General features: G+C 45.1%; 1 protein-coding gene across 1 annotated transcript; it reads left to right on the plus strand.

Moving 5' to 3' along the window:
• The first annotated feature begins 9218 nt into the window (after window positions 1–9218).
• On the plus strand, window positions 9219–26284 carry HSPA4 (heat shock protein family A (Hsp70) member 4). The gene is made up of 19 exons (XM_065690355.1): window positions 9219–9467; window positions 13257–13314; window positions 14967–15107; window positions 15813–15935; window positions 16391–16490; window positions 16893–17026; window positions 18795–19039; window positions 19428–19504; window positions 19797–19948; window positions 20879–20985; window positions 21299–21432; window positions 21871–22052; window positions 22432–22521; window positions 23011–23163; window positions 23647–23772; window positions 24746–24853; window positions 25163–25282; window positions 25615–25776; window positions 26030–26284. The coding sequence occupies exons 1-19, from the start codon at window positions 9361–9363 to the stop codon at window positions 26228–26230; spliced, it is 2520 nt and encodes an 839-aa protein (XP_065546427.1). The 5' UTR covers window positions 9219–9360; the 3' UTR covers window positions 26231–26284.
• Window positions 26285–26485: the final 201 nt, after the last annotated feature.

A 26485-nucleotide genomic window follows, 5' to 3' on the forward strand; every position in this document is an offset into this window, starting at 1 on the left:
CCTGCCCGAGGGGAGCCTGAGCTGAGCTCTGAGGCAGAAGCTCTTCCCTGTGAGGGTGCTGAGGCGCTGGCACAGGGTGCCCAGAGAAGCTGTGGCTGCCCCATCCCTGGCAGTGCTCAAGGCCAGGTTGGACACAGGGGCTTGGAGCAAGCTGCTCCGGTGGAAGGGGTCCCTGCCCGGGGCAGGGGCTGGAGCTGGAGGAGCTTTAAGGTCCCTTCCAACACAAACCAGGCTGGGATCTCCACCTGCCTATGGCAGGGGATAGGTGGGCGCTCAGGGCAGCCGGCGGAAGGGCAGCGTGCAGGGAGGGTGGGGAAGGAGGATCCAGGTCTCTCCTGCCACAGGGCACCACCTCGGAGCTGCTTCAGCCATGGAGCGGGCCGGGCCGCAGGGACACTGAGCTCGTTTCACCTTCATGAGTCCACATGAAGGTCCAACAGAGCTGCAGGCAGCCTGAGAGCAATCTGGTCTAACATGAAGGCTGCGGAGCAGTGATAGAAAGAGGGAGATTTCGGAAAGGATAATGCAACTCACGAGCACTCCTGAAAGGCTGCAGGCATTTACCGATGTTACTTTTTAGCAGGTCAGATTTTTATGTACCTCACACTGACAGAAAAAAAGACATCTCAATATAACTGAGATGAATTCTGCTACTGTTGTGGGTGTGTAACCATGGCTCTATCATCCATTTAACAGTCTCAGGACCTGAGGACACCGATACGCTGTGCTCATGCTGGCCTGATGTGTTCCGTGCTTGATTGTAAGGAAATACAGCTCAGCTCCATCTAGGAATCGCAAGGCAGATTCTTTCTGCTGCTCCATTCAGCCCAAGAGGCTGTAGTCCCGCAGCTCTGCCAGCAGCAGCGAGTATTTTTGGCTCCTACGTCATCTCCTTATAGTCTCTGACGTGGGAGGAGAGGTCTGGGCACAGGAGAGCAGCAGCGGCTGGAGCTTTCTACTGGCACATACCTGGCAGGCAGCCCCTTGGGAAGCTTTGCCAGCTGGCACAAGTAGGGCAGCCAGTATCCTGGATCCAGGGAAACAAGGAGCGTGCCTTTATCAGCGCTCATTGTTATCTCATGGGATCAGTTTTAAAACGGTGTCTTACGTTTCATGTCAAAAATCCTCAACAGAACGTTTCGTAGCGCTGAATTGCAATTACTCCTGCTGCTAGTATCCTGGGAATACTTCATAACCAACCATTTCCAGCATTAATTCAGAGCTGTCCTGTCATAGGGACAGTTTATTGGCAATAAATGGGCATCCCACTGACCATTTACATTTAGTGAAATAGATGAACTGCTACCAACTTGTAGTATCAGCGAGGTAGCTCTTTTGAATGCACTTCTTGGGTTCATGTTACTCAATTATATGTTGTATCTTCCTACAAGTTCAATAGACCCCAACTGTACCAGTTGGATCATTGCTGTGTGAGGAACTGTAGGAATAGGGTAAAAGACAGCCCGTGCTGAGACACTCGCACTTGAGACAAGACGCAAGGTGGGAGCACGGTCCGACAGAGTTTGTGGGGAGAAAGAAGAGGAATGTAACAGGAGTGGGAACAGGTTTTATCTTTTAAGCAATTCATAGATGTATAAACTTACACAATCCCAGACTGGTTGGGGCTGAAGGGACCTTAAAGCTCATCCAGTTCCAATACCTTGGAGCAGCTTGCTCCAAGCCCCTGTGTCCAACCTGGCCTTGAGCACTGCCAGGGATGGGGCAGCCACAGCTTCTCTGGGCACCCTGTGCCAGCGCCTCAGCACCCTCCCAGGGAAGAAAACTGTATTTATATCACATAAAAATCTGATGCTTTCAGGCAATGAGTATCCGGGTCATGAATTAGCCGGTGTATGGCAGAGTGGTTCACCTGTGGTGGTGCTCCATTGGGTCACAGCCAGGAGATACCAGAGCCAGCACTTCCTGCTGTGTGTCACCCAGTATTTGTAACAACAGGGCTGGTAACAGCATCTGCCGGGTACAACGGCACCAATTAGGCACCACACTGGGAAGATAAGAGAAAGAGAGATTCTCTTAGACACAAACATGCCAGCTCACCAGGATTAATTACCAGGTGAGTAATTGTTGAATATGCTGGTAGCTTCTGTCTCTGGAGTCTGTAATTGTAACATCTAAGGCTAGTGGCTGTTCCCATACACCTGGTTTCCTTTATATCTGCCTCTTTCTGCAGTACCTGATCATTGTCATACTTTGGATGATGCTCCACAATAACCTGTGATTAATGATCTCTGGCACCTCAGCTGAGTTCTACTGTGTGGTGTCTGGTGTTACAGACACAGCGGAGTTTGGCCTCAGCGTTTGAATTTTGATGTCTGGCATCTCACTTTTAATGGAGAGGATCAGACAGAAGAATTCCCTATTTTAGGATGGACTGAGAAATGTTCCTTATAATACGAAATAGCCAAGCACAGCTGTTTATAATAATCTGTGCTTTGTTATAAATTCCTGCCTGCTGATCCATTTATCACTTAAAATCTTGGAGTAACTTACTTCCTGATGGCAATATCTGCACTTCACTTAACATCTGGTGCCTCCAACCCCTGTGCAACTCTCCTAAGGTTAATGCAGCAGAACTCCAGTTGCCTAAATTGGCCAGTATAGCAAGACTGCTGGTGTACACCATGCACTGGAGGGGCTTTTCCTTACACAGAGGCTTTAAGGATGCATCTTTTAGTAGAACAACCCACTTAAAATCCTTCTCCCTGAGGAGTTTGAAGGTGGTGGTGTGAGTTCAGACTCCAGGGGCTCCTACAGCCTGAAATCTCTGTTCTTTCACTCCGAGGCAATTCCGCACAGGGCTGGTGATCACGCCGCAGGATGCGACCTCAAGACTCTGCGGGCTGAATGTGCAGAGTCATTGCACGGCGCTGGCTTGGCTGGCGGGGGGACGGGTCCAGGGAGCTGCTCAATGAACTGCCTGTGCCCATAAATCTGCCTCTGCCCGCAGGGTGCTATTTAAAGCTGCAGCGTCATTAACCTGTTTCTAAATATGCTGGGCAGGGGGATTGCTGTCCAAAGTGTGCCCGTCTCTAGGCCAGACAGGGAGGAGGTCTGGGGACACACAGGAGACGAAAAGGGGGGAAATACTGAAGGTTCAGTGCCCCAAGGCTGAGGTGCCTGTGTCAGCTCCTCAGAGACCATTCTCTGCTCCCAAGCCCAGCACTTCTCTATGCAAACATTGCTCATGAAATGAAGGCATCACGCTATTTGTTAAGGGTCTGTGTGTGAAGCTGGAAAATGTTGTCAGAGCTTTCCCTCCATGACTTAGGAAGAACCGAGTCCATGAAGAAAAGGTTAAAACCCCACTGCCAGGGGTAAGTCCAGTTACTGGTCACATTGTGTGCTCTGTGCTGAGAAAATGACAAATTAAAACCCAGTTCAAATTGAACATAGAAATAACAGTAATCCGTTAAAACCCAAACCGAATCCCAAACCCCACCTTAATAACCAACCACACTGGCTACCGAGTTCCTGTATGTAAAGCTGCTGTCATTTTCAGCACCAAACTAAAGGGGAGAGACAGAAACACAGAAGACCCTTGTTCCAGTGAAACTGTAGGCTGGGAAAAGTCTCAGTGATAAGGAATACAGTAAACAGATTTAAATCATTCCCTGTCTGGGATTTCCTGCCTCCACGCAGTTGTACCTTCTGTAACTCCAAGTTTGCACACAGTAGTACATTAAGGTAACACATTAAAGTTAGCCAGGTTGGTTTGCTTCTCTGTGGAGGAAACAAGCTCACATGAAATGCCTTCTCACTACTTTTGGGCACAGAAATTTGGCTTTTAAATTTGGCTCAGGTATCTCTGAGCAGTACAGACACAGTGTAAGGTACCGGGGAGCGTTCTATTCTGTTTTCAGTGTTTCCTGATTCAGAACAAAAGGGAAAAGCTTTGACACTCCCTGTGAAATAAAATGCCTGTAAGAAATGCAGCAATCTCCCCAAAGCAGGTTTTATTTCTCTAATTAAAGCTTTTCCTGATGTGATTCCTTTGCCAGGGCACCTGGAGTTTGAATTTCCAGATAACAGCCTAACTCTTCCCAAGAAACAATGCCACACCTGTAGTGCAGCTCCAGACTGAAATCCAAGAGGAGGGCAGCTGAGCTTTATGGCAGGACACAAGAGAAAGTGGTTTATCAGGAAGTCTGGGTCGGTGCTGGGATGCTGCATGCCTCGGCTGGGTCTGAATCCACCTGCACTTACTGAATCCGATATTTAGGAGGGTTTTCTCTACCTTTTCCAAACACTGGCTGGCCTAATGGAAGATGTTGCCTCTACCTACAGAGCTTTCCTTAAAACACTGCCAACCTACAATGAAAAAGCTCCCAGTGTTTCTCTTCATCACAAAAGCAAAACCAGAACAGCCAAGTGAGACGAGCATCCACTGCAGTGAACCCCAAGCACCCAGCTGGTACCCTGCTGCTGGTCCCTTTTAAGTGCTATAAAGAGCAAAGCTCCTATTTCCCACCAGAGCATTGCCCGTGCACTGCACTGATGTGATGGTTTCCTCACACTGTGCTATTGGGAGCATTTCGGTGAGCAGCCTCATCAGAGCATATTTTAGCACATCAAGGTAGGGAGCTCCAGGTGAGATCCCATCTGCTGCGGTGTTTCAGATGACTTGCTTGTGAGAAGCAGAAATATGGCATAAAATAAAGCAGCAGAAACTCAGAATAGTTCAGTTCTGTTCCTCTGTTCATAACTTCCCAAAGAAAGATGGGTTCCCTCATTCTCTCTTCTGTACACTTTCCCTGCAGTATAAATTGCTGAACATATGATATTTCCATGGTGAAAAGGGTCTTCTGGCAGAGTCACAAAAAGTATTTGTTTCAACTATGTGAAGGCAATAGAAGATCCAGCAAAAATAAAAGTGTCTAAATATCTATCATTTAATATGAGTACGGATGTAGGTCTGTTCTCGTGAAACCGATGCAGATACTCAATATTTATATGAGTAACTAAGAGCAGACTCTGGCTCTATGTAGTAGGTTTCCAGGCTTGCATAGTGCCGGTCTCCTTTGGTATCCTCCATTTAAACAGCTCATTAGAGGATAGTACAGCCAGTTTGGACCATTACTTGACATCGATGTGAAGGGACCCCAAATCTGAGCCTCAAATCAGATCAGTCTTCAGTAGGGCAGCTGTTGTAAAAATACACCGAAAGGGATAGGGTATCCCTAAAATCTGTAATAGTTCCCATTGAAATAGAAAGTGAAAAATAAGCTTTGTTATTAAAATACATTTAAATGAACTTAATTTATGATCTGTGAAGTTGAGATGAGCACCCCTTCCCTAGAGGGGGTAGCCTTGGTGCAGCGTTGCTATGGGGCTGGGGTGTTGTTACTCTGCCTATACCTCAGTGAGTGCCTGCTGGGTGACTGTTCCCACTTCAGCCTAGAAAACTCTGCCCTATTTTTAGCTCCTCAGCTCACATGTCAGGGAATGCTGAGGATCTGTGTGTCAACAGAGCCCCAGTGGAGCGTGAAGCATGTCAACGTAGCGGGGACGTCATCCGCGTGTGCGGTTTGTGGCACCTTACATCATTAAACATGGCACTGGAATGCATTAACTTGATTTATTGCTAATTCAGGCCTTTTCCCCTCCTCGGGCACGCAGCCAGCAGACCCTCGGGTACAAGGGAGCTGCAGCGGCAGGCGGAGGGGCCGGGGCTGATGGCAGGTGGGGGGGACAGTCCCAGCCCAAACCTGCTCTAGTGGAAGGTGTCCCTGCCCGTGACAGGGGGCTTGAACTGGATGAGCTTTAAGGTCCCTTCCAACCCAAACCAGGCTGGGATCCTATGAGAGGGGAAGGCTGTCACCTGCACCAAATGTGTGTGCACATTACACGGAATACTGCGACTTCTGGGAGCTTTGTGGATAATCTGGATAGAAAAAGCAGGGGCTTGTATGTTTAAAACCCATCCATGAGGGCAGGCTGCCCCAGGGCCCTGATTTCCAGTGTTAGTCAGGAAGCATATGCCAAAGTATGATTTAAACATAAACATATAGCCTTAATTATACAACTATGATGTCTGTGTAATACCCAACACCCAGAAGCACATACTTGTTTCAGGAAGCATTTATATATTCCTTAGATTACGCATTTGGTGCTCTAGTGCCCATCACTTGCCAATGGTGTTTTCCTTGTTTCTGGTTTTCCTCCTTTTTTCTTTACTTTCGTAATTTGCTTTTGTGATGTTTCTGTGGGATATTTTCTGTTGGTCGGGTTGGGTTGGGTTTTGTTTGCTGGGCAGTTCTCCAGCTCTGGTACTTCAGTAGCTGTGGTGGCTTAATTCATAAACACATGAAATCTAATTGTAGGTCAAGTTTGAGGGAAAGCTATGGAACCAGAATAGAGGGAAATTCATGTTTTCACTATTTCACTGCAAAGTCATGAGATTACTGATGAAAATGGCTCGTGGGTAACCTTCCTCATACAAAGAGGTGGGATTTTCTGGGAACTGGGGTATTTTATGTGGTATGATTCACATCAGAGCTCGGGGCAACATGACACTCCGGATACCCTCAGCTGAGGAGATCGCAAAGCCCATTCCTATTTGAATATCCCAGAATAGCACTATGAACCATGCGTTAGGTGACATGCAATGGCTATTTACAGCTGCCCAAAGAATAGCCTGTGACAGATATCAGCTAGGACTTATTTTAAGCCCATATTAATGTTCGTGTTTGGCTGGTGCTAATGAATTGTGAGACTTGATGCTGCAAACAGAGGCTGAAGATGGAGGGTGTACAGAGATGCTCCATGGATTTGTGGTAAGTGCTTCCTCTGAAATCAAGCCTCTGTTTCACATACGGATAACAGGAAAAGGAGATGCTTCATTTTCCAGGCAAGGAAGCATCTGTGAAGCTCCCCAGAAGAACAAGTTTTGGGGAAGTCTGGAGGCTGCACACTGAGATCAGGGCTGAGCAAGGCACAGATCAAGTAGACTTCCATTGAGTGCTGAAAGCACGATGAAGACACTTTGAAGAACAGACAAATGAACAGCAACACATCAGACTTTTCCCATTTTATTTTATACCCCTTTTATATATATTTTATATATTTATGTTTATTTTATGTATTTATATAAAATATAATACATATTTTATATATTTGAGGATTAACTATTTATGATGCCTGTCATACCACAGAAGGCCCATTTGCAGGTCAGAGCAGTGAAGTTGTATCAAGTCCACGAATAATAAATCATTCCTTCCTTAGAAACAGGCATGAGGTCTAGGCCACGTTATCACTACATTTGTATACATTCTCTGACTCATGTTTTCTTTTACATAGCAGTAGTTGGTCAAATATATAACTGAGTTCTGAAAGTCTTGAGCATATGATGTGATTATGAAATACCAAAAAAGCAGATATAGAACAAACCCCAGCATACACAGTATCAGCTACTTATCATGCCTTCAGAAGTCATGAACTGTCAAACTCATAGGTGAAATCCAGCAACTTGAGTTACTCTGCTGTTTCATTTCAGAGTTGCTCTCTACTGCAAACCAGACTTCACCAGGGAAGAAGTGATAAAGCCCTATCGAATATACAACAAGAGTTCAGGATAAGCTGCGTGTCCTCCAGCTGTCATCAAATCCCAATTATTTCTTAGAAAGATCTATGCTGCTCTTTTTGTACCCCAGAAAATAGAGGAGAATAGGGAGATTCATGGACTCTTCCACTTGAGATGAATACATCACAACACCTCGAGTTCTGATTTCATTTCTATTTCCCCCAGCCAGGGGGTTGTATGTGATGGCCAGAACTCTCTGTTTGGGCTGGTGGGGCCCTTCTCTCCCACCTCCCTCCCGTCCCCAGCACTCGGACACAGATCATAATGTCCTTTCCAACCCTAACCTTTCTATGTCTCTGTGATTAAATGCCCCAGCTGCCACCAGGCTCGCTGCTCCTGTCCCCTCACGCTGGCAGGGCCTTTCCTTTCGATAATGAGAGTGAAAAACAGAAAGAGAAGGGGAAATGGGTGATGCTCTCCTCCCTGCGCTAACACCCTCCCTGCGGAGCGGCGCTGGGCTCATTCCCTGGCACCTCGCTCTACGCCCAAGGACACCCGAGGTTGAGCCGTTCGTTATTACCCCGGCACTGGCACCGTGATGCAATTCCCGGCCCAGCGGCAGCTGCCAGGGCGGCATCACCGAGCTCCCTGCCAGGAACGGCAACCGGGGCTGCTGCTGGGCACGAGCCCTTCCTGCTCCCGGGATTGAGTTTCTCGGCCGTGGGTCTGCTGGATCGTTAAGACAAGGAGCAGTGCTGGAAATATAGAGCTGGGAACTGGGGAACGTCCTGTTTACAACACATTGCATTGCTGTGTTGTGTTGTGTTTTGTCTCAGAGTTAAAAGCATTCCCAAACAGGAAATGTCATAAAATCACAGAATCCCAGACTGTTCCAAACGGGTTGAAGGGACCTTAAAGACCCAGCTCCAACCCCTGCCCCGGGCAGGGACCCCTTCCACTGGAGCAGCTTGCTCCAAGCCCCTGTGTCCAACCTGGCCTTGAGCACTGCCAGGGATGGGGCAGCCACAGCTTCTCTGGGCACCCTGTGCCAGCGCCTCAGCACCCTCACAGGGAAGAGCTTCTGCCTAAGAGCTCAGCTCAGCCTCCCCTCGGGCAGGTTCAAGCCATTTCCTTGGCCTGGCCCTACAGGCCCGTGCCCAAAGCCCCTCTCCAGGTTTCCTGCAGCCCCTTTAGCAGTTGGATACAAGGCTCTGGAGGTTGCTAAGCCAGAAGACAGGTTTCACTGCCATTCTGGGGTGGGTGGAGGCAGAATCACCGCCGTGATGCGCTTGAATGGCCCTGGCCCAGATCAATCAAAGGTAATTTCTCCGGATTTTGGGTCCTTTTCTGCAAAACCCGAGTTTCCGGGAGTCATGACCCATCTCCATCACTGTCACAAGCCCGCTCTTTGCCCCAGCCCCCTCCCTCGGCATCCGGTGATTACATCCTGTTAACTCCAACGTTCTTTCTGCTGGCACGGACGGGCACGGAGGCGCCTGTGAGGCCCCAGACCCGGCGGCGGCCCGGGCACAAACCCCCGCCCCGCCTCCATCTCCACACAAACCCCTCAGTCCTGCCCGAGGAAAAGCGCGCGCACGGCTGGGGGCGTGGCCAGCGCTAGCCCCGCCCCCGGGGCGCGGCCCGCTCGGCTCTCGTTACTCTCGCGAGAGCCGCCTCCTCCCTGCGCTCTCTTCTGTGCCGCGGCCCGACGGGATCCTTCGAGAAGTGCCCCCGCCCGGGCAGGCCCCGCCGCCGCGCATCGACCCGCGCCGAGCCCCGCCGCTCCCTCGCAGGCGCCGCCGCTCCTTCGTGCCGCAGCCATGTCCGTGGTGGGCATCGATCTGGGCTTCCAGAGCTGCTATGTGGCCGTGGCCCGCGCCGGCGGCATCGAGACCATCGCCAACGAGTACAGCGACCGCAGCACGCCGTGAGTGGGGCGCGGGCCGCGCTGAGGCGGCGGCCTCCCGCGGGAGGGCCCCGGTGTGCCGGGGCGGGAGGCGGCCGCGGCCGGGCCGGTGGGTTTGCCGGACAGACGCGGTAGGAGCCGAGCGGTACCGCGCGGCCGGCACGGAGGGAGGCTGCGGGTGCCCCTCGCTGCTCCTTCCCTTGCTGTGTGTGCCCCTTGGGGTAGGGCTGGCTTCTGAGCGCGGTGTGGCTGCAAGGAAAGCCGACTTTGCTGGAAGTAGTAAAGCTTAGCTCCTAATAAGTCTCTTCACCGTGGTCCGACATCCCCGATTGCGTTCCTGCCTGTTCCCCTGCAGTTCAGGCTCTCAACCCCCCAGTTCAGCCGGGCTGCGGAGGTGAACGCTGAGCTCGTGTTGAGGCTTTTAAACTCACTTGAAGCCAGCCACCAGAGCGGCCAGCGATGGGGAAGGGGGAGGTGAGCAGCGCAGCCTGACCCCCCCTTACCTGGAAAAGACCCTGGCTAATAGTGCAGTTTGCCGGTGAGCTTGATCTGGGAGCAGGTCGCACTTTACAGCGTGTGTAGTGTGTTCTAACTCTGCTTCTCTAAATAGGACTCCCAACCCTTGTCTCAGGAGCACTGCGTGATGCCTGGTTTTAATAAACTGAGAGGGAGAACTGGGATACAACTCTTCTAAGGATAAATTGCAGAATAAAAATGGGAAAGAAACCTTCCAATGCGTCAGACCTGGAGGGAACTCTTTGCAAAGCTCTCTTAAAAGTTTCTCTCTGTTGTAGCGTAGCTTTATTTTAAGCCGATGCTGAAGTAAATAGCTCTCTTAATGAAATAATTGCGATGTCTTAGGTGGGTTTTCTTAGGTCCTTTGCATCTGTTTATAAAGACGAGAGGAATAAAATGATCTTGCTTCTCGTTAGACAATACCTCAGCTCTGTTTGCCTGTTGCTATCTCTAAGCAATGAATCAATGGAGAAGGAAGTTTTTAATCTGCTACCATGTGCTGGAGTAAGGAGTAGTCTCTGAAGTGTTGTCAGTAGCATGGCAGCTTAAGGGTTAGATGTACTAGTGAAACAGTTAATGTGAAGATCCTCAAGGCACTTCTAGAAGCTCTGGGTATGTGTCCGTCAGGAAGCTGAAGTTCTGCTTATATATATTTGAGGTAAGAATGCACATACAGCTCACTGAAGCTGTGATGTACCTGGCGCAAAGCATCTTTCAGGAAATAATTCAGTTACGAAAGGCTGAAGTGAAATTGGGGAAGAAAGCATAATGCAAATGATAAAAAAAGTTTTTAACAGGACTTAATCTCCAAGCACTGTGCTGGGGGAATGCAGAAACCATTGTGTGAGCAAACCCGTCTGTAGAGGGAATGCTTAATGACTTCAGCTTGGAAACAGCCCGGTTCAAAAAGCCACTGCTCAGTGTTTCTGTACAGTGACCTCTGGGGAAGTCATGCAAGGTGTTGTGGCAGGTTTCCTCAGGAGTCTGCTCATGGTCAGGGTTAAACGCTGTTTGCTATGATGACATCCATGTTTTGGGAAGGATTTTTAGGTATCTGTTATTGTCATTGTTTGTTTTAGTGAAGTAAACCCTGCTGAATGCACTGTATTTAGTGCAGTGGCACAATGGTGTTCTCTCTGAATCTGCTTTCAGCTCTGCACTTGGATTCTTCCAGAATCCTGTGAAATTGGAACTTCTCTATCCAAAAGCAGCACAAAACATAATTGTCTTTGAATACAATATTCTTAAAATGGAGAAGTGGTAGAGAGCAGGCTGGTAAAAATGAGAGGTGGGGGGAAGAGGGAGGTCATCCATTATCTCCATAGGATGAAAGTGAAATTGTAACTGAGCTTATGGTGTTGAGTGCTGACTTTTTTTTACTGTAGAGGAAATGTGTTGTCGGGACAGGAGATACCATCTGAGGAAGTGGAAGCAGGTGGGAGTGTGAAGTGGTGGCTGTAAGAGCTTTAATGAAGTTCAAAGCTCTGCTTAAGTTGCTTCGTTAGACCTGTGATGACCTTCAGTGTGATTATGACTCTGCTCTAGGTGCTGTGGTTAGTTATTCAGCTCCCTGTAAATCGTGTAATAGTCTAATTCATGTTTAATGAGTTAACCTTGGATCCTGTGGTAAACTGATTTGGGGAATGAGGCTGCCTCCTCCTTCCTTCCTTCTTGCAGTTTAACTTAGCTTTGTCTTGGGCCTGGTGTGGTTGCTTGGGGCTTTGAGAGGAGAAGGGCTGGGATGGGCACAAAGGGAAGGAACAGAGCTGAGAACAATCCTGTCTGTCCCACTGCAGCTCCTCAGAGAAGCCTGCCTGTTCATAAAGCATGGTTAAGAAGAATGTTTGCACTTCAGGGTTTTATTCCCTGCACATAATGAGATACCATATCTTTGATTACTGTGCTGTCTCCTTCTATTGAGACAGACTTCTCTTTAAGTTTTTAATCTGGTAGGTTTTGAGAGTTCTGTAATCTGTATTAGTGGATTTGTGGTGGATGGGGCTGATGGCTTGTGAACCTAGCTGTGAAGCAGCTGGATATCTTATTGTTGTTGTCCAGGAGAAAAGCAGTAATTCCTGTTCGTGTCTTTAATTCCTTTCTGGAGCCCAGAGTAAATTAATAACCAGCTTCCAGCGTGGGGCTCCTGAGGCTTTTAACCATAAACTCTGCAGCTTGTGTTCCCTTAGTGTGGGCCTTAGGGTTTACATAGCACGGAACCTCCTCACTTTAGCTGATCCTTTGAGTAGTTGTTTCAAACAACAACAGATTCATTCAGAAGTGTTAATTCTATTGCAGCACATTGCTTTGGTGTGGGCTTTGCCTCAGTTGTTAAGCTGTTAATAAATTGGAAGAAGATACAAACCCAATGCAGTTATCTCACTGTGGTCTTCAGTTCTGGTTTTGACCATTTCTGTTTGACAGGCCAATTCTAAACCTCAAGCTGGGATGGGATTTGTTTCTTGTGGCAGCCCTGTGGCAGAACCCTGTTGTAAAGCAGATTCTTGACCTGCTGCGCAGGGAGCAGTTGAATTGTGCTGTTCCGATGTGTGAATAGTAACAATCTACTTGATTCATGGCATTCTTTTTTTCCCCAGTAAGTTTACCTCAGTGGTATGAGGAACTTGGATTGGAGGGCTGGATTTAATTTTGTTGAGTACGTAAATAAAAAGGCTTAATAGGAGCAGGAATTCCTCCAGAATGGAGGGGGTTTATTCCATGTTATTCGGACCTGCAGGCTGTCACAAGTAGCTTGGCATGAAGTATGGGTTTTCTTTCTGTAATCTATATTATTGCAGTGAGTGCAGATGAAACTCAAGCACCAAGTTTTCTCTGTAAGTTTGCTTTACCACTAGGAAGTTTAGTTAGCATTTGGTATAGATATGTGGGAATGATTTCCTGAATACCTGATTTACTTCCTGTGTGTCTTCTGAACAGTTGAATGTTTCCTGTATTATTAACAAACAACTTATCTTTGAGTGGCCTTAGGTATGTGGGTAACTACTGAGTTAAAGGGTGTCTCATCAGTTACTGTATAGATGTAGAACTTGAAGCAGCATGAGTTAAGTTTGGGTTCAGTGCTGTGCTGCTGTGCCGAGCATTGTTCTGACTGAGCTGAAAGTTCCTGTTTCTTCCCAGAACTCACAGAATTTCTGTGCATATATTGCAGTGAGTGACCAGCTCCTCAATAGACCAAATACTGTTTAAAATCTCTGATATTATGAACATTTATCAACAAGATAAGCAGTGCAGTTCTACCAGTCACTTACTAACCGCCAGTCTTTCCTTTCGTTACAGTTCATGTATATCCTTTGGACCTAAGAACCGCTCCATTGGTGCTGCAGCTAAAAGCCAGGTGAGTGTGTAGGTTGGGTAAGTCAGTAGGTGAGTAGCAGGATGTATTGTTGATCAGGGAAGGTGACAGATGTCTCTGAGCTAGTGTCTTGGTGTCTCCATAACGTGTGAACTGCTGAGCTGAATTCAGCTGCTCAGCATGTAATGCTGCTCTGGCATCTTGGGTAGGAAGCTCAGGGTTGATCATTGCGTGTGATGAAGTGTGGGGAAAAAAAAGAAGATATATAGGTTCACCTCTTCTGAAATTCTGATAAATACTAATTAGAATTTACATTTGCAACCTAGAAAGCAAGCTAAGCAGAGTGCTTCATCCTACCTTAGCTTGTTCTAGTTTGTATGTCTTATGGTAGCTTTTAATTATGTGACTGCATTCTATGGAATTCCATCAAGTGCATAGTTCTGGCACAAAGGGGACATACTTGAGTGTAAATATATCTTTCTTGACTCTTTGTGGTTGAGTTACAACCTAGATGTCCATCTTGGGCATTCTTGCTTATGCTTTGAGTGTCTGGTGGTGTAGGTAGGTAAATATGATTTAAGGACACAGAAAAAGTGAAGCTGACTTGTCCTACTTCACATTTGGGTCCTGCTGCGTCATGCTTTGTGTTACTGTGAAACCCCTATAAAATGTGACTATTTTTTTCTTTGAAGTCCTCTACAGGAAGTGACTATTCAAACACTTGGTTTTTCTTAGCCTAAAATACCTAGAGATGGGTGAAGATTCATTATCTAGAATACAAAAATGACTGGACACAACCATGTTATTCAAGAACAGCACAACTGTACTAGAACTAAATACTGATGGTTTTTTCTGGGATTGAGTGTCTGCTTAGCTTAAAGAAAAGCATTGATACAGAGATCCAGTAGAGATGAGGTATGTCCTGCAGAAACTAAACTTACACACCATCAGACCCAGGTTATGTAAGAAACAGACACTTGGCTAAAACTGAATCACAGGTAAATGTTACATGGTACAGTGTTGTCTGCTCAGTGAACTGCTCTGAGGCTTTAGTATGTGTCTTGCTCTACTGTAAATTAATTCAACAAGTTTACTTTCACCATGTGAAAACAGGCTTTAACTTCTTTCACTTCTCCATTTGCACTGATCTCTGCTATTAATAAAAGACTCTTGTCAGTTAAATCAAATTGACAGTAGCATCTTGGGGCTGTCTTGACTTTTTAAAGCTTCATGACCATGTCCTTGAACTGTTTTGTGGGAGTACCTGTGTTGACTGTCACATGCATGTGATGAACCTGAACTGGAGTTTCCATCAATGTATGTGTTTTATTTGTGGAATTACTGGCTGTGCTGTGATAGAAAGATGGGGTGTAGGAAACAGGTAAAGGGGAAAGACACTTTGCTGACATTTTTAAAGAGGGTTCTACAATTGCACTGTGACAATGGAGTGCTGTTTTAATCAGATTTTGATAGAATCTTGGCTCAGTTTCCTAGCATACGTTTTACTTTAAATCTCAAATTCCTGTAGGTTCCGTGAGTGATCAGAGGGAAGGTGCCTTCTAGCAACTGCCCTGATACAAGATACAAATGACAAAACTCTGCTGGTGGGAGAGGCATGAGAACAAAACTCTGTCTTCTGTTTGAAATTCAGATGTTGCCCTGACATGTTGTATTAAAGATTTCTTTTCCTCTAGGTTATTTCAAATGCAAAGAATACAGTACAAAGTTTTAAAAGATTTCATGGTCGTGCATTCTCAGATCCCTTTGTTCAAGCTGAAAAAGCAAGCCTTGCCTATGAACTTGTCCAGCTGCCAACAGGCTCAACTGGCATCAAGGTAAGTCTGGCACATTTGAAAAAGAGCCAGAGGAGGAAACTGATAAAGTTCCCTTTAGTCTCTTTATTTGAAATCTCCTCACTGTAGTTTCTGTTCACTTGTGAATGGAAAATCTCAAGTAGGGAAGGAAAGGCTAATAATGCAGATGGTCTCTCCAGGTGTTAGGTGAGACTGCATTTAGTTACACAGCTTCACTGCCTTGCAAAACCCACACCAACTGCTGTAGCAGTGCTTTTTACCTTTCACTCCGCGGTGAATCTGGAAGACTAGTTACTTCACCAGTGGACTTACTTAGCTACTGTCCAGATACTGCAGAGGTGTGAGAAGTCAGCTTAGTCCTTCAGCTGAAATGGTAAAAACTGGTTCTTTTCTACAGCGGCTGATCTTCTGATTTGGATTTTAGCAATAACTGATGAACTTATCCCAAACCAGCAGGAAGGAGGGAGTCCTAAGCACTGCTTACAAATTGGGGTTAAAAAGTAAAAATGTGCAGAGCAGCTTTGTGTATGTGAATTGCAATGTGCATTCCAGTGTTTATTTCACAATTGCTGTGCACAAGCCAGGCCCTCAATGAGAAGCTTGTACAGAGCTGGATTACTGTTTGAGCTTGCTTTTAGTAAATGCTCTTTCTTGCGTGTGTTCCTTATGTGTGTAGCCTGTGGGTTGTGCTGTAGTGTAACCTGTGTGCATGATTCTTCTTTGAAGGCCATGTATATGGAAGAAGAAAGAAACTTTACTATTGAACAGGTGACAGGAATGCTTCTTACCAAGCTAAAAGAGACCGCTGAGAATGCGCTCAAGAAGCCTGTAGTTGACTGTGTTGTTTCTGTAAGTATGTGATGGTAACCAGGTCTTACCTGTTTGGTTGGCATCATAAGCTGAAACAATGGCAGCATGAAATTGCCCATGAGACTTGAATGTTCAGGTATTTGTCTTTTCTGTTTAAAATGAATCTTTCTCACATCTCTTCAACTCTAGACTTCATTAATGGTGAAATATCTTAAAATGCTGCTAATCAGCAGCATAAATAATATTTGATACCTGTTTTTGGTTCTTTGCTCCTAAAATGAGTGGCTTGAGATAGGGTGGAAAAAACTTCACAAGAAGTAGCTTTGTCTTCATGTAATGTTCTTCTTTCCCTTTCTCTGTTGCAACTGAAGTGAGCACTGAATTTGCAGGGTACCTCCGTTGTGCTCTTCACTGATTTTTCTACACACACTTGTAGCTGTTTGCTAAAGGTGGCTGTTCTAAATGCTTATATTGGATATCTGATCATCTTGCAGGTTCCTTCTTTCTACACAGATGCAGAAAGGAGATCTGTGATGGATGCTACACAGATTGCTGGTCTCAACTGTCTGAGACTGATAAATGAAACCACTGCAGGTAGCATCTTCTTTTCTCTCCCTTGCTTAATACTGTAGTTGTATTAGATAAAAGGGCTTGTAATCTGTCAGTGATCCAGGTCCTCTGGAGTTACTGCTGCTTTTGTAAACTTACAATGGATTGGTTGATCATAAAGTTCCTTGAGCTCTGGTCTGTTATTTCATTGCTTTACGGAGGCATAAAGATATTTCCTGAGTACCTGTTCTAATGCAGCTACTTGGAGGGGGTTATGTTGTTTTGTGTTCTTCCATGTCCCTTTAGCACTGGGAATTTCGTTTAACAAGAAACCAGTTTCTGTAGCTGAAAATGAAGGCGAAATGCTGATTATCTTTACTGATGACCCACTTAAGGAATTAAGGAACTGAATATCCTGACTATAGTCTCTGCTTCTTGTCTCCGTAGTTGCCCTGGCATACGGGATCTATAAGCAAGACCTGCCTGCCTTGGAAGAGAAGCCACGGAATGTTGTTTTTGTGGATATGGGGCATTCTGCGTATCAAGTTTCTGTTTGTGCATTCAACAAAGGAAAGCTGAAGGTAAACAATCAGTTCTGCATCCATTTTAATCACCAGTAGCAATATTCACCAGTGCATGCAGGGCCTGTGACAGGCAAGCTTGCTTGTCTTTACCCTGTGCATCCAGACAGCTCAGTTCTTACTCTTAAAATTGCTCTTTGTCTGGAGTTAAAAGTAGGGCAGGGAACTAGAGAGCTTTTGAGCAGTGTGTGGAGGAAGCAAACATGCCTTAATCAGCAGATTTTGGCAAAGAATAAAAAGCCAGAATTAAACTGTGTAGTCAGAAATTATCATATCTGACTGGATGCTGCTTTCAGAGAATACTCCAGTCATGAGGGTGAGCATGAAAGCAAGCATTCCTAGGATGCTCTAAGTGTCATGTTTTAAACATTAACTGCAGGGCTCATGTGAAAGAGCAAAAGCGTTCTAATTACTTTAAGCTTTGAGTGGAAGGTAAGCAAGTTACAGTGTGAGCTGCCAAAGCGTTACTGTTCTCAGCATTTCTTAGTGGCCTTTTTACAATTACAGTCTGGGCTTTTGCAGTTCCAGTAACTGAATCTGTTGGAGAAACAAACCCAAGCTTTCAAGCACAGGGCAGTGAAATGCAGAGAGGGCAAGAGTTCTGAAAACGTTGGTTTTGTTGAAGTTGTTTTCTCTTGTAAAGAAACGTGACCTACTTTGTGTTTCTCTGATTTGTCTTTTAAACACTGTAACCACAGAAATATGGAAGGGATGCATTAGAGTGTAGAATGGAGAGCTGGGCAGCAAGGCAGTTAAAACAGTGTAGAGGCCAAACCTCGTCTGGAGGTGTATTGAGAATAATGGGTACTTCACCAATTTCTGTTCCTTAATAAATCGGTTTAAAGCACAGAATCAGCTGAGGTGGATGGGTCACAGATGTTCTTGGCAGATAATCCCCTCATCAGAAATGAGCATCCATTTGTGAGTTAATAGCATTTATTCTCTCCAGGTTTTATTCTTAGCTTGTTCCACCCTTATGAGGCATCAAAAATTAATCTGGGGTATGACTCAAACTGACAGTGGCTAAGCAGAATTTGGGAACTGATGGTGTGCTTACAGTACAAGCCACTGAACAGATTGTGCTGCTGAGCCTTGCCCTAGCTTCCTAAATTGCCTCTGAAAGTTATCACCTTGCTATAGGAAGGCTGGGGACCCAAAGCTGCTTTTAGCATTTGGTACATGGGGTTTTTTTCTCCTGTGAGAATTGCCTTTCACAGAGGGGTCTCATATTTGTGAAGGTGCCCGAATTTGTCCAAGGTAATGGTGGTTCTGTCTCCAACAGCACTTTGAACACATCTGATACCACCTACAACAGGCACAGGATAATCGTGGCTTAGACTTGGTAGGCTTTAAAGAAAACCAGAGGTATCTCAGGATGTTTACATGTGTTACTGCAGATGCTGGTAGTGAAATGGCTACTTAGGTTGCCCTGAAACAGAATAGAATAGCTTAGTTGTTGCCAGCAGTGTCTGAAGTGTGAAAGCTGAGTGTGGGACATGGCTTTATTGTTTGGACTAGGTTGGGCTTCTAGATGAGGCTTATCAAAAGAAACTCCTCACTGCAAGGGCGGAGTAAAAAATGAACTGTACTGGCTTCTTCCTGTTGTGGCTGCACCAGTGTAGTTCTTCTTCAGCAGTAACATTGTAGTACTTGCCTTAATTTCAAATTGACTGTATTTGAAACCAAGAAATGTTTTGACATTAACTGGTAACTGCTGTCACTGAGTAATGAGAAACTGTGCCATTACTGAGGAGTTTGTTTCTTTAAGGTTCTCGCTACTGCATTTGACACAACACTTGGAGGCAGGAAGTTTGACGAGATGTTAGTTGAATACTTCTGTGAAGAATTTGGCAAGAAATACAAACTGGACATCAAGTCCAAGATCCGGGCACTTCTGAGGCTGTCCCAGGAGTGTGAGAAGCTGAAAAAGCTGATGAGTGCGAATGCCTCCGACCTCCCAATGAATATAGAATGCTTCATGAATGACATAGATGTCTCTGGAACAATGAACAGGTAATGGCTATGCTCTAAGCTTCGTTCAGAATGCTTCAGTCAAGAAACTTCGCACTTCGAACTTAGTATAAAGTGCTGGGGCTTAGGGCTGGAGGGAGATGGAAATGTAAGAACAGTGTCTGCAGGGGTGCTGCTAAGAATGATAATGTTTAGAGGCTGGCCAGTGGCCTTGAGCTAGGAAGGAGGGCTGTGAGTGTTGCAAGTGTGCCTGGATTACTAGAGCAAAGTTTGTGGGAGAACTTACTTCATAAGTATAAAACTAGGACTGGGGGAGGAAAAACACTGCAGCACGTAGCTACAGTGGCATTCTTCTGCTTTTGGCATCCTGTTGTATTTGCAGTATTAATGTCTGGTTCGCTATAGCTTGATCTATGGTTTCCTCCAACAGAAGCAAGTTTTTAGAGATGTGTGATGGGCTACTTGCAAGAGTAGAGCCACCCCTTCGCAGTGTGCTGGAGCAAGCCAGTAAGTGATCCTGCATTCTGTGTTCTGCATACAGGAAAGACATCCCTATCTCAAGCTTCCTTTTGGGTCTTGACAGGGCTCAGACAGGTGCATTTAGCACAGCTAATAATTTCTTGCTTAGCAGTTACAAGCTTTTAAACTTCCTCGCACAAGGTAAAAATCTGGAAGTCTTACTGCTTCGAAACATGGAGAACAAGCTTAAATTAAGTAATGGTTAGTGTAAACATCTAGTTTATGATATCAGCATATTCATGCAAAACAGTCTAAAAACTAATGTCTGACTCCTTTCTAGAGTTAAAGAAGGAGGATATTTATGCAGTAGAGATAGTTGGTGGTACCACAAGGATCCCCGCTGTAAAAGAGAAGATCAGTAAATTTTTTGGCAAAGAAGTCAGTACAACTTTGAATGCAGATGAGGCTGTGGCACGAGGTTGTGCGCTGCAGGTAACAAGTGCTGTTTGTTTTAGCTCTGAGTATTGTTACTGAAATCATGAGTATTTGAGGCAGAGTCCTCATGATAGGACATACACATACTTCATGTGTTTCCGAGAATGGATTCAAATAAGCTTCAGGAAAGCAGTTGGAAGAATGAGAATAGCAGCTTTAAGCAGTTCCTTTGTGCTGTTTGTCTGAGCCAAATCAGAAGATCAGTGTAGCTTGTTGAAGTGAAGCAGAGAGCATGTTTCAGTGTGGCTGGGAATTGGTAGTCTGATAAAGCTCATGTGATGCTTTGTCTTCCAGGCTCCTTTGGAGGCCCAGGTTAAACAGGGGAAAACTTTTTTTATTACAGCACTACTGATAAACTTGTGATATTAAACAATTGGTTAATAATATGGATGGGAATGAAAGCTTAGGCTCTTGCTAAGAGGAATCTGTGTCCTGAGCTGGAATCGGCCACTTGAATGGCTTAAGCAGTAGTAAATACTCTTAATAGTTACAAGTGTTACCATATCTTGAATGCACCTTGATTTTGCTCTGATGGCCTCACTTTTCCAAACGTTTAACATGTGCTTACAGCTCTGTTCAGTCAGTGGTATGAGCTGTAGGGATCTGCTTAACAAGAGTTTTCTGTTGCGGTACGCAAAAAGCCTGGTACTGAGTCTCTGTAGAAAGTAACTTTACTTGAGGTTTCCTGATCTCTTATGTGGGCACAAAACCCACTTCAGTAGCCTAACCGTAGCAAACCAAGCAACATGACTCTAAGGCAGAACCTGTCTATTTCTCTTTTTGGAGTGATCAGATTATGGCAGCCATTAGCCTCCCTTAAACTAGAGTAAATCTACATATGAAGCTGCATAAATAGCCACTTGCTGAATTAAATTACTGTTCACCTGAAGTCTGAATGTTTTTAACATGGCTCTTGTGTTTTTTCAGTGTGCTATTTTATCCCCAGCTTTCAAAGTGAGGGAATTCTCCATCACAGATTTGATACCGTATCCTATTTCTTTGCGATGGAATTCACCAGCAGAGGAAGGGTTAAGGTAAAAAGAAGTTCAATTTTCTTGCATGATTATACACAGCTTAAAACTGAATGATGACAACTGGAGTAACTAATGCTTTTAGAGCAGTGCTCAGTTAACCAGTCAAATGCTGATACTTTTTCTGAAGTTAATGGGGGGCAGTTTAGCACTTCCTACATGGTTGTTGGCCTCACTCTAACCTAAAAGGTTAGACTCTTCTTGTCACTTCTTAAAGCAGCTTTTCCTTAAGGTCTAAGGGTCTCTAGAAAAGTTTTGTTACCTTTATCAGGTTCATTAGCCATGTACTGAAGGATTGCTCTGTTTTCTCTTGCAGTGACTGTGAGGTCTTTCCCAAGAACCATGCTTCCCCATTTTCTAAGGTCCTCACCTTCTACAGAAAGGAGCCGTTTACTCTGGAGGCATACTACAGTTGTCCCAAGGAGCTGCCTTACCCAGATCCTGCTATAGGTTAAGACCGTTCTTTAACCATTTATTAGTGGCCATGTACAAGTTTCAGGACTTCCGTCTGATTATATAGTCTGGAAAGTGCCATGGGGATAGGTTTCCAAAGTCATGGGTCTACAGTAAAATGAGTGGAGTAATATGAAGTTTATGGACAAATAGGCTAAATAAAGATCATCCTGATGTTGGAACAAGCCTGAAAGGGGTACCCTGAGAGTTGTGCTGTCTTTAATGCTGTCTTAAAGCACGCCATAGAGAATTCTAATAGCTGTGTATCCTAGCACTGCTGAGTAAAAAAAATTGACTTGCTTGACTTGAGCAGGATTTGATACCCTCTTGAGTGCATTGCAGTGATCTGTTGTCAGCAACAGTCAGGTTTTACTTCACATTTAGTGATTAAGTTAATCAAATGGTATCATTTTTTTCCTCTCTGGGATTGCTTAGCTCACTTCTTGGTTCAGAAGGTCACTCCTCAAACAGATGGATCCAGTTCAAAAGTGAAAGTCAAAGTCAGAGTAAATATCCACGGTATCTTCAGTGTCTCAAGTGCGTCTTTAGTGGAGGTTCATAAATCTGATGAGAATGAGGAGCCTATGGAAACAGACCAGCATGCAAAAGAGGAAGAGGTAATAGACTCTGTTGCTCTTAGTACTTGGTCAGTTGTGCTTCATCAGCCTTCCAAGTTCTGGGAAGGTTCTAATACTTGTGTAAGGATTTAGCAGATACCTTCAACAACTAAAATAAAGATGTGATCAAGTACTAGTTGAAGTAAGTTACACCAGTGACAGATCCTCTTGATACCAGGACTGTGGGGTGTAAATAAAATTCCTAATTCTGGAGCTGTTGATTGCCTAGATTAGAAGCTTATAACTTATGTCTTGAGACTCTAGGTTTCATTCTGTTCCGTTTGCCAAAGAGCACTAGGTGATGCAATTAGCCTAGGAGCTGAAGCAGTGATCTGCATATGCATTGTTTAATATGTCAAATTGGATTTCTTTATTTCAGAAGATGCAAATAGATCAGGAAGAGCAGCAGAAGACTGAAGAACAGCTTCAGGCCCAACCTGAAAATAAGGCCGAGTCTGAAGAAATGGAGGTAATGTGACCATTTGAGACTGCGGTTTTACAGGATACACTCACTACATACTCTTATGAATCTTCCAGAAGTATTTGCTGCTTTTGTCATAGCTCTGGAAGCCAAACTTTCATTGAATTGTATGGGTAGTCTGCGTTGTGATTAGAGCTTTGGAAGTACATAACTGGCATGGATAATTAATTGCAGACCTGGCAAGTGTTCTAGTACTGATAAAATGAGTGAACTCTCCTCTTTGTGTAGCTTTCAATAACTTAAATACTAGAGAAGTATTCAGTTACTGACTACACTGCTGCAGTGTTTCCAGTGTGCCTGGGAAAAGTCAGTTGCCTTCAATACCTCTTAATAGCAGCTGCAGTGTCAGTGTGACAGGTAGTGTATAGCTCTGATGCTGAGGTGCACCAACTCAATCGTACTTTCTCTGTTACTAGTTTTGAGTATTCAGTGTGAACTGGCTGATGTTCTTACCTTGAATATATTTCTTTAATGCAGACTACTCAGGCTGACTTGAAAGACAAGAAAGTGGATCAACCACCTCAAGCCAAGAAGGCTAAAGTAAAGACAACCACTGTGGACCTCCCCATTGAGAACCAGTTGGTGTGGCAGATAGGGAAGGATATGCTGAACTTATTCATTGAGAACGAGGTAAACTCTTTTTTGCCAAAGTTAACACTTCACTGGTTGAGCTCCAGAAATTTTGCCATTTGAACACGGTTAATGGCTAAGGATAATCAAGGAAAGATGAAAAGGCTCATGCGTTTTTGGTGAGGTGAACAGCATTGACCCACAGAGCCAAGACACGTTCTTCCTATTAGTGGATGCTGTAACTTTCCCTGAAGAGGGGTTCTGCAGAAGGCCAGTTCACAGGGTGATTACTTCTGAGATCACCTGCGGTTAAAGGTGCTCAATGGCTGCTGCCATCAGGGTGAAAGCTCCTCAACCAGAGGAAGATTTGTTGGGTATCCCACCAAAACTGACATGAATCTTCATACGTGTGTTGCGTTTAGGACAGTTCTGTAAATCACACTATTCCGAAATCTGAAGTCAAAGTTAAGCTTTTAAGGTATCCTAGCAGTATATGTTAAATAACTACCTTTTTGGCTAACTAACCTGACAACTTGTTCACAGGGTAAAATGATAATGCAGGATAAACTAGAGAAGGAGAGGAATGATGCCAAGAATGCTGTGGAAGAATATGTGTATGATATGAGAGACAAACTCTGTGGTATTTATGAGAAGTTTGTTAGTGAAGATGTAAGTACTGCTTACTTGGTATCTTGTAATGGCTTTCTGTACAATCAGCAGTTGTATTGTCATAACCTGTGACTTCTATCGGATGCTGTCCTCAGACTTTAAATGAGGAGAAATAGCTTTTAACCTTCTGGCTGTGCAGATAACTATCTAAATATGGCCGGAGTACCAGCAGATGGTACCCAGCATACATGGTGTGTACTCCTCCAAAGCAGTTGCAGCAATTAAGGTATTACCAGAGTGTATGTTTTGAGACTGAAACAGACTAGGTGCATGTGCACAATGGTTTTAAGGTTTTCATGCCTCTTGTTCTGTTCTGCTTCTTTGTCAGTATTTAGGAATAGTGTAAAGAACAAAAACCTCAAAGACAGCCCTACCTGGGCACAAAATCGTGGGATTGGTCTGACTAAATTGTGGGTACCTGTGTCTGGGCAGGTTGCCCTAAAAATCTCTTGATGTTATTAATTAGCTATCAATTAATTAGCTATCTATTAATTAGATCTTGGTGTGTTAGCTTTAAAGTTAGGGGACTATGGTAATCAGTTGAGTCACTGCAAACTCCTGCCTGGATCCCTGTTGATGGCAGTGGGAGCCTTGCCTTGTAGAGCCCAGGCACTTCCATCTGAGTCAGAAGTGGGCCAAGCTGAGTGGGATTCATCACTCCCTTACTAAAGTTGAGCTTGTCTGTTCTCTGGCTTGCTTGTGGACTGATGAAAATGTGAATAGAAAATAAAGGTGGGGGAATAGGCTTTTGTTGAGACAGTGTTGGTCTAAACTGTGGTGGAGGGTTCTTCCTTAGCCCTGTCTCTACCACAAAGCTATCCTAAAGTATATCTGATTTCTGGTTTCTCATTAAAATAGAGTTTCAAACAAGTTCTCACATTTTTAGACTGTAACCCTTCCAGAAAGGTTCTGAGCATAGTTTAATACCATCTACAGAATATCTCACCTACCTGTTTTGTGTGGGTTCCTTCAGGATAGAAATAGTTTCACACTGAAGCTAGAGGATACAGAAAATTGGCTTTATGAAGATGGTGAAGACCAACCCAAGCAAATTTACATTGACAAGTTGGTGGAATTGAAGGTAAGTGGTTCTTGGATGCAGTAAGTTCCAGTGGGAATGTGGGGAGCTTTGTTCAGGTGGGGAGCTGTCAGCTCTCCTGGTGCAGTGATGAGCACTGCTAACAAGCTGCTTAGTTTGCTCACTAATAAGCACATGAGGAGCAGGTCTCCAGTAAACCTGTAGCAGTGCAGGGTTGAGGGAGACTCAGCCCTTACTATAAGTAGGGGGAACAGTAGAAGTTCCAGGGGGTTCAGAAGTGTTGATGTACCCTGTCAGATGGTGCAGGAGCATGGCTGTGTGGGTTTTGATACCTGCTGTTCTCTGTTTCAGGCTCTGGGTCAGCCTATTCAGGCAAGATACCAAGAATCGGAGGAAAGGCCAAAAGCATTTGAGGAATTAGGGAAGCACATTCAGCAGTACATGAAAACTGTTCTTGCATTCAGAGCAAAGGTATTTATGTATTTAATTTCTGGCAAATACAAGCAAGTGCTACAAATCTTTTCTGCACTGTAAGTTCCTTCAACAAGCTGGTGCACCCTCCTGGCTGTATTTTCAGAAGTGGATGCTGGCTTGAAAACCTGACAGTCTCTGAAGTCCACGAGGTGTTGATTTCCTCATGGACTTAAGCTCTCTGATTAGAGCTGCGGGTGATCAGCTGAACTGCTCTGCCTGCTCCAAAAGCCTCCTGCCTAAATGGGTCTTTCTGGTGGGTGGGAGATCAGTGTGCAGTGCACTTACCCAGATATGGGTTTTGCACAGCTAGTCCTGCTTTGCTGTTTCAGGATGAACAGTACGACCACCTGGATGAAGCAGAGGTAGCAAAAGTGGAGAAGAGCACGAATGAAGCTACAGAGTGGATGAACAACCACCTTAATCTCCAGAACAAGAGAAGTCTTACATTGGACCCAGTGATAAAAGCGAAGGACATACAAGCCAAGATTAAAGTAAGCCTTTGTACATAATTCACTGCATTTCCATGAATCTTTCTGCTTATTGGTCTAGTTTGTCATGCTCAGAGACCCTAAGGTGAGAAATGTGTGGTGGCAGGACAGTGACTGGGTGTTAGTCTCTTGATCGTTGGGAGCCTCTGCCTGTGGTTTGAATATCCAGCTGGTGGTGGCAAAGCTCACTTGAGCAGCAGGTTACAGTAGAGCTGTTGTTGGATAAACCCACTTCTGTGTTTTATTTGATTTCCAGGAACTGACAAATATTTGCAATCCTATTGTCCGAAAACCCAAACCCAAAGTTGAGCTCCCAAAGGAGGAGCAGAAGCCACCTGAACCCAATGGACCTGTGGATGGGCAGGGTGAAGGCAACACCGCGGCCCCCACCGCCGAGCAGAGCGCTGCTGTCCCCCCGGCTGCTGAGAAGAAGCTTCCAGAGATGGACATTGACTGAGTTTCAGCAACTGTTTATATTATGGCGAACTACAATAAAGCTTTAAGTTGTCAACTTTGTATGTTCTGAATACAGAGTGAAGCAAGTGCATACCACAGCGCTCGTAGAACTCCTGGAGAGGTTCGGTCAGTGCGTCGACTGCGACGCTCAGTGCCTCGCTCAGATAAGCAGCAGTTCTTGCCACTATGGTTGTATTTAGAAGTGTTGGTATTCTTACTAGCCCCTTAGGAACAGCCCTAAGCTCATTCTCTATTT

Source organism: Lathamus discolor, chromosome 10 (assembly GCF_037157495.1).
Source record: "Lathamus discolor isolate bLatDis1 chromosome 10, bLatDis1.hap1, whole genome shotgun sequence".
Taxonomy (NCBI): Eukaryota; Metazoa; Chordata; class Aves; order Psittaciformes; family Psittacidae; genus Lathamus; species Lathamus discolor.

Bases quoted from the DNA above. Each gene is read 5' to 3' on its own strand.
- HSPA4 (XM_065690355.1), top strand. From the start codon at position 9,361: ATGTCCGTGGTGGGCATCGATCTGGGCTTCCAGAGCTGCTATGTGGCC. The intron at 19,949-20,878 runs GTAACAAGTGCT...GTGTTTTTTCAG, and splicing joins CACGAGGTTGTGCGCTGCAG to TGTGCTATTTTATCCCCAGC. The intron at 23,164-23,646 runs GTAAACTCTTTT...ACTTGTTCACAG, and splicing joins ACTTATTCATTGAGAACGAG to GGTAAAATGATAATGCAGGA.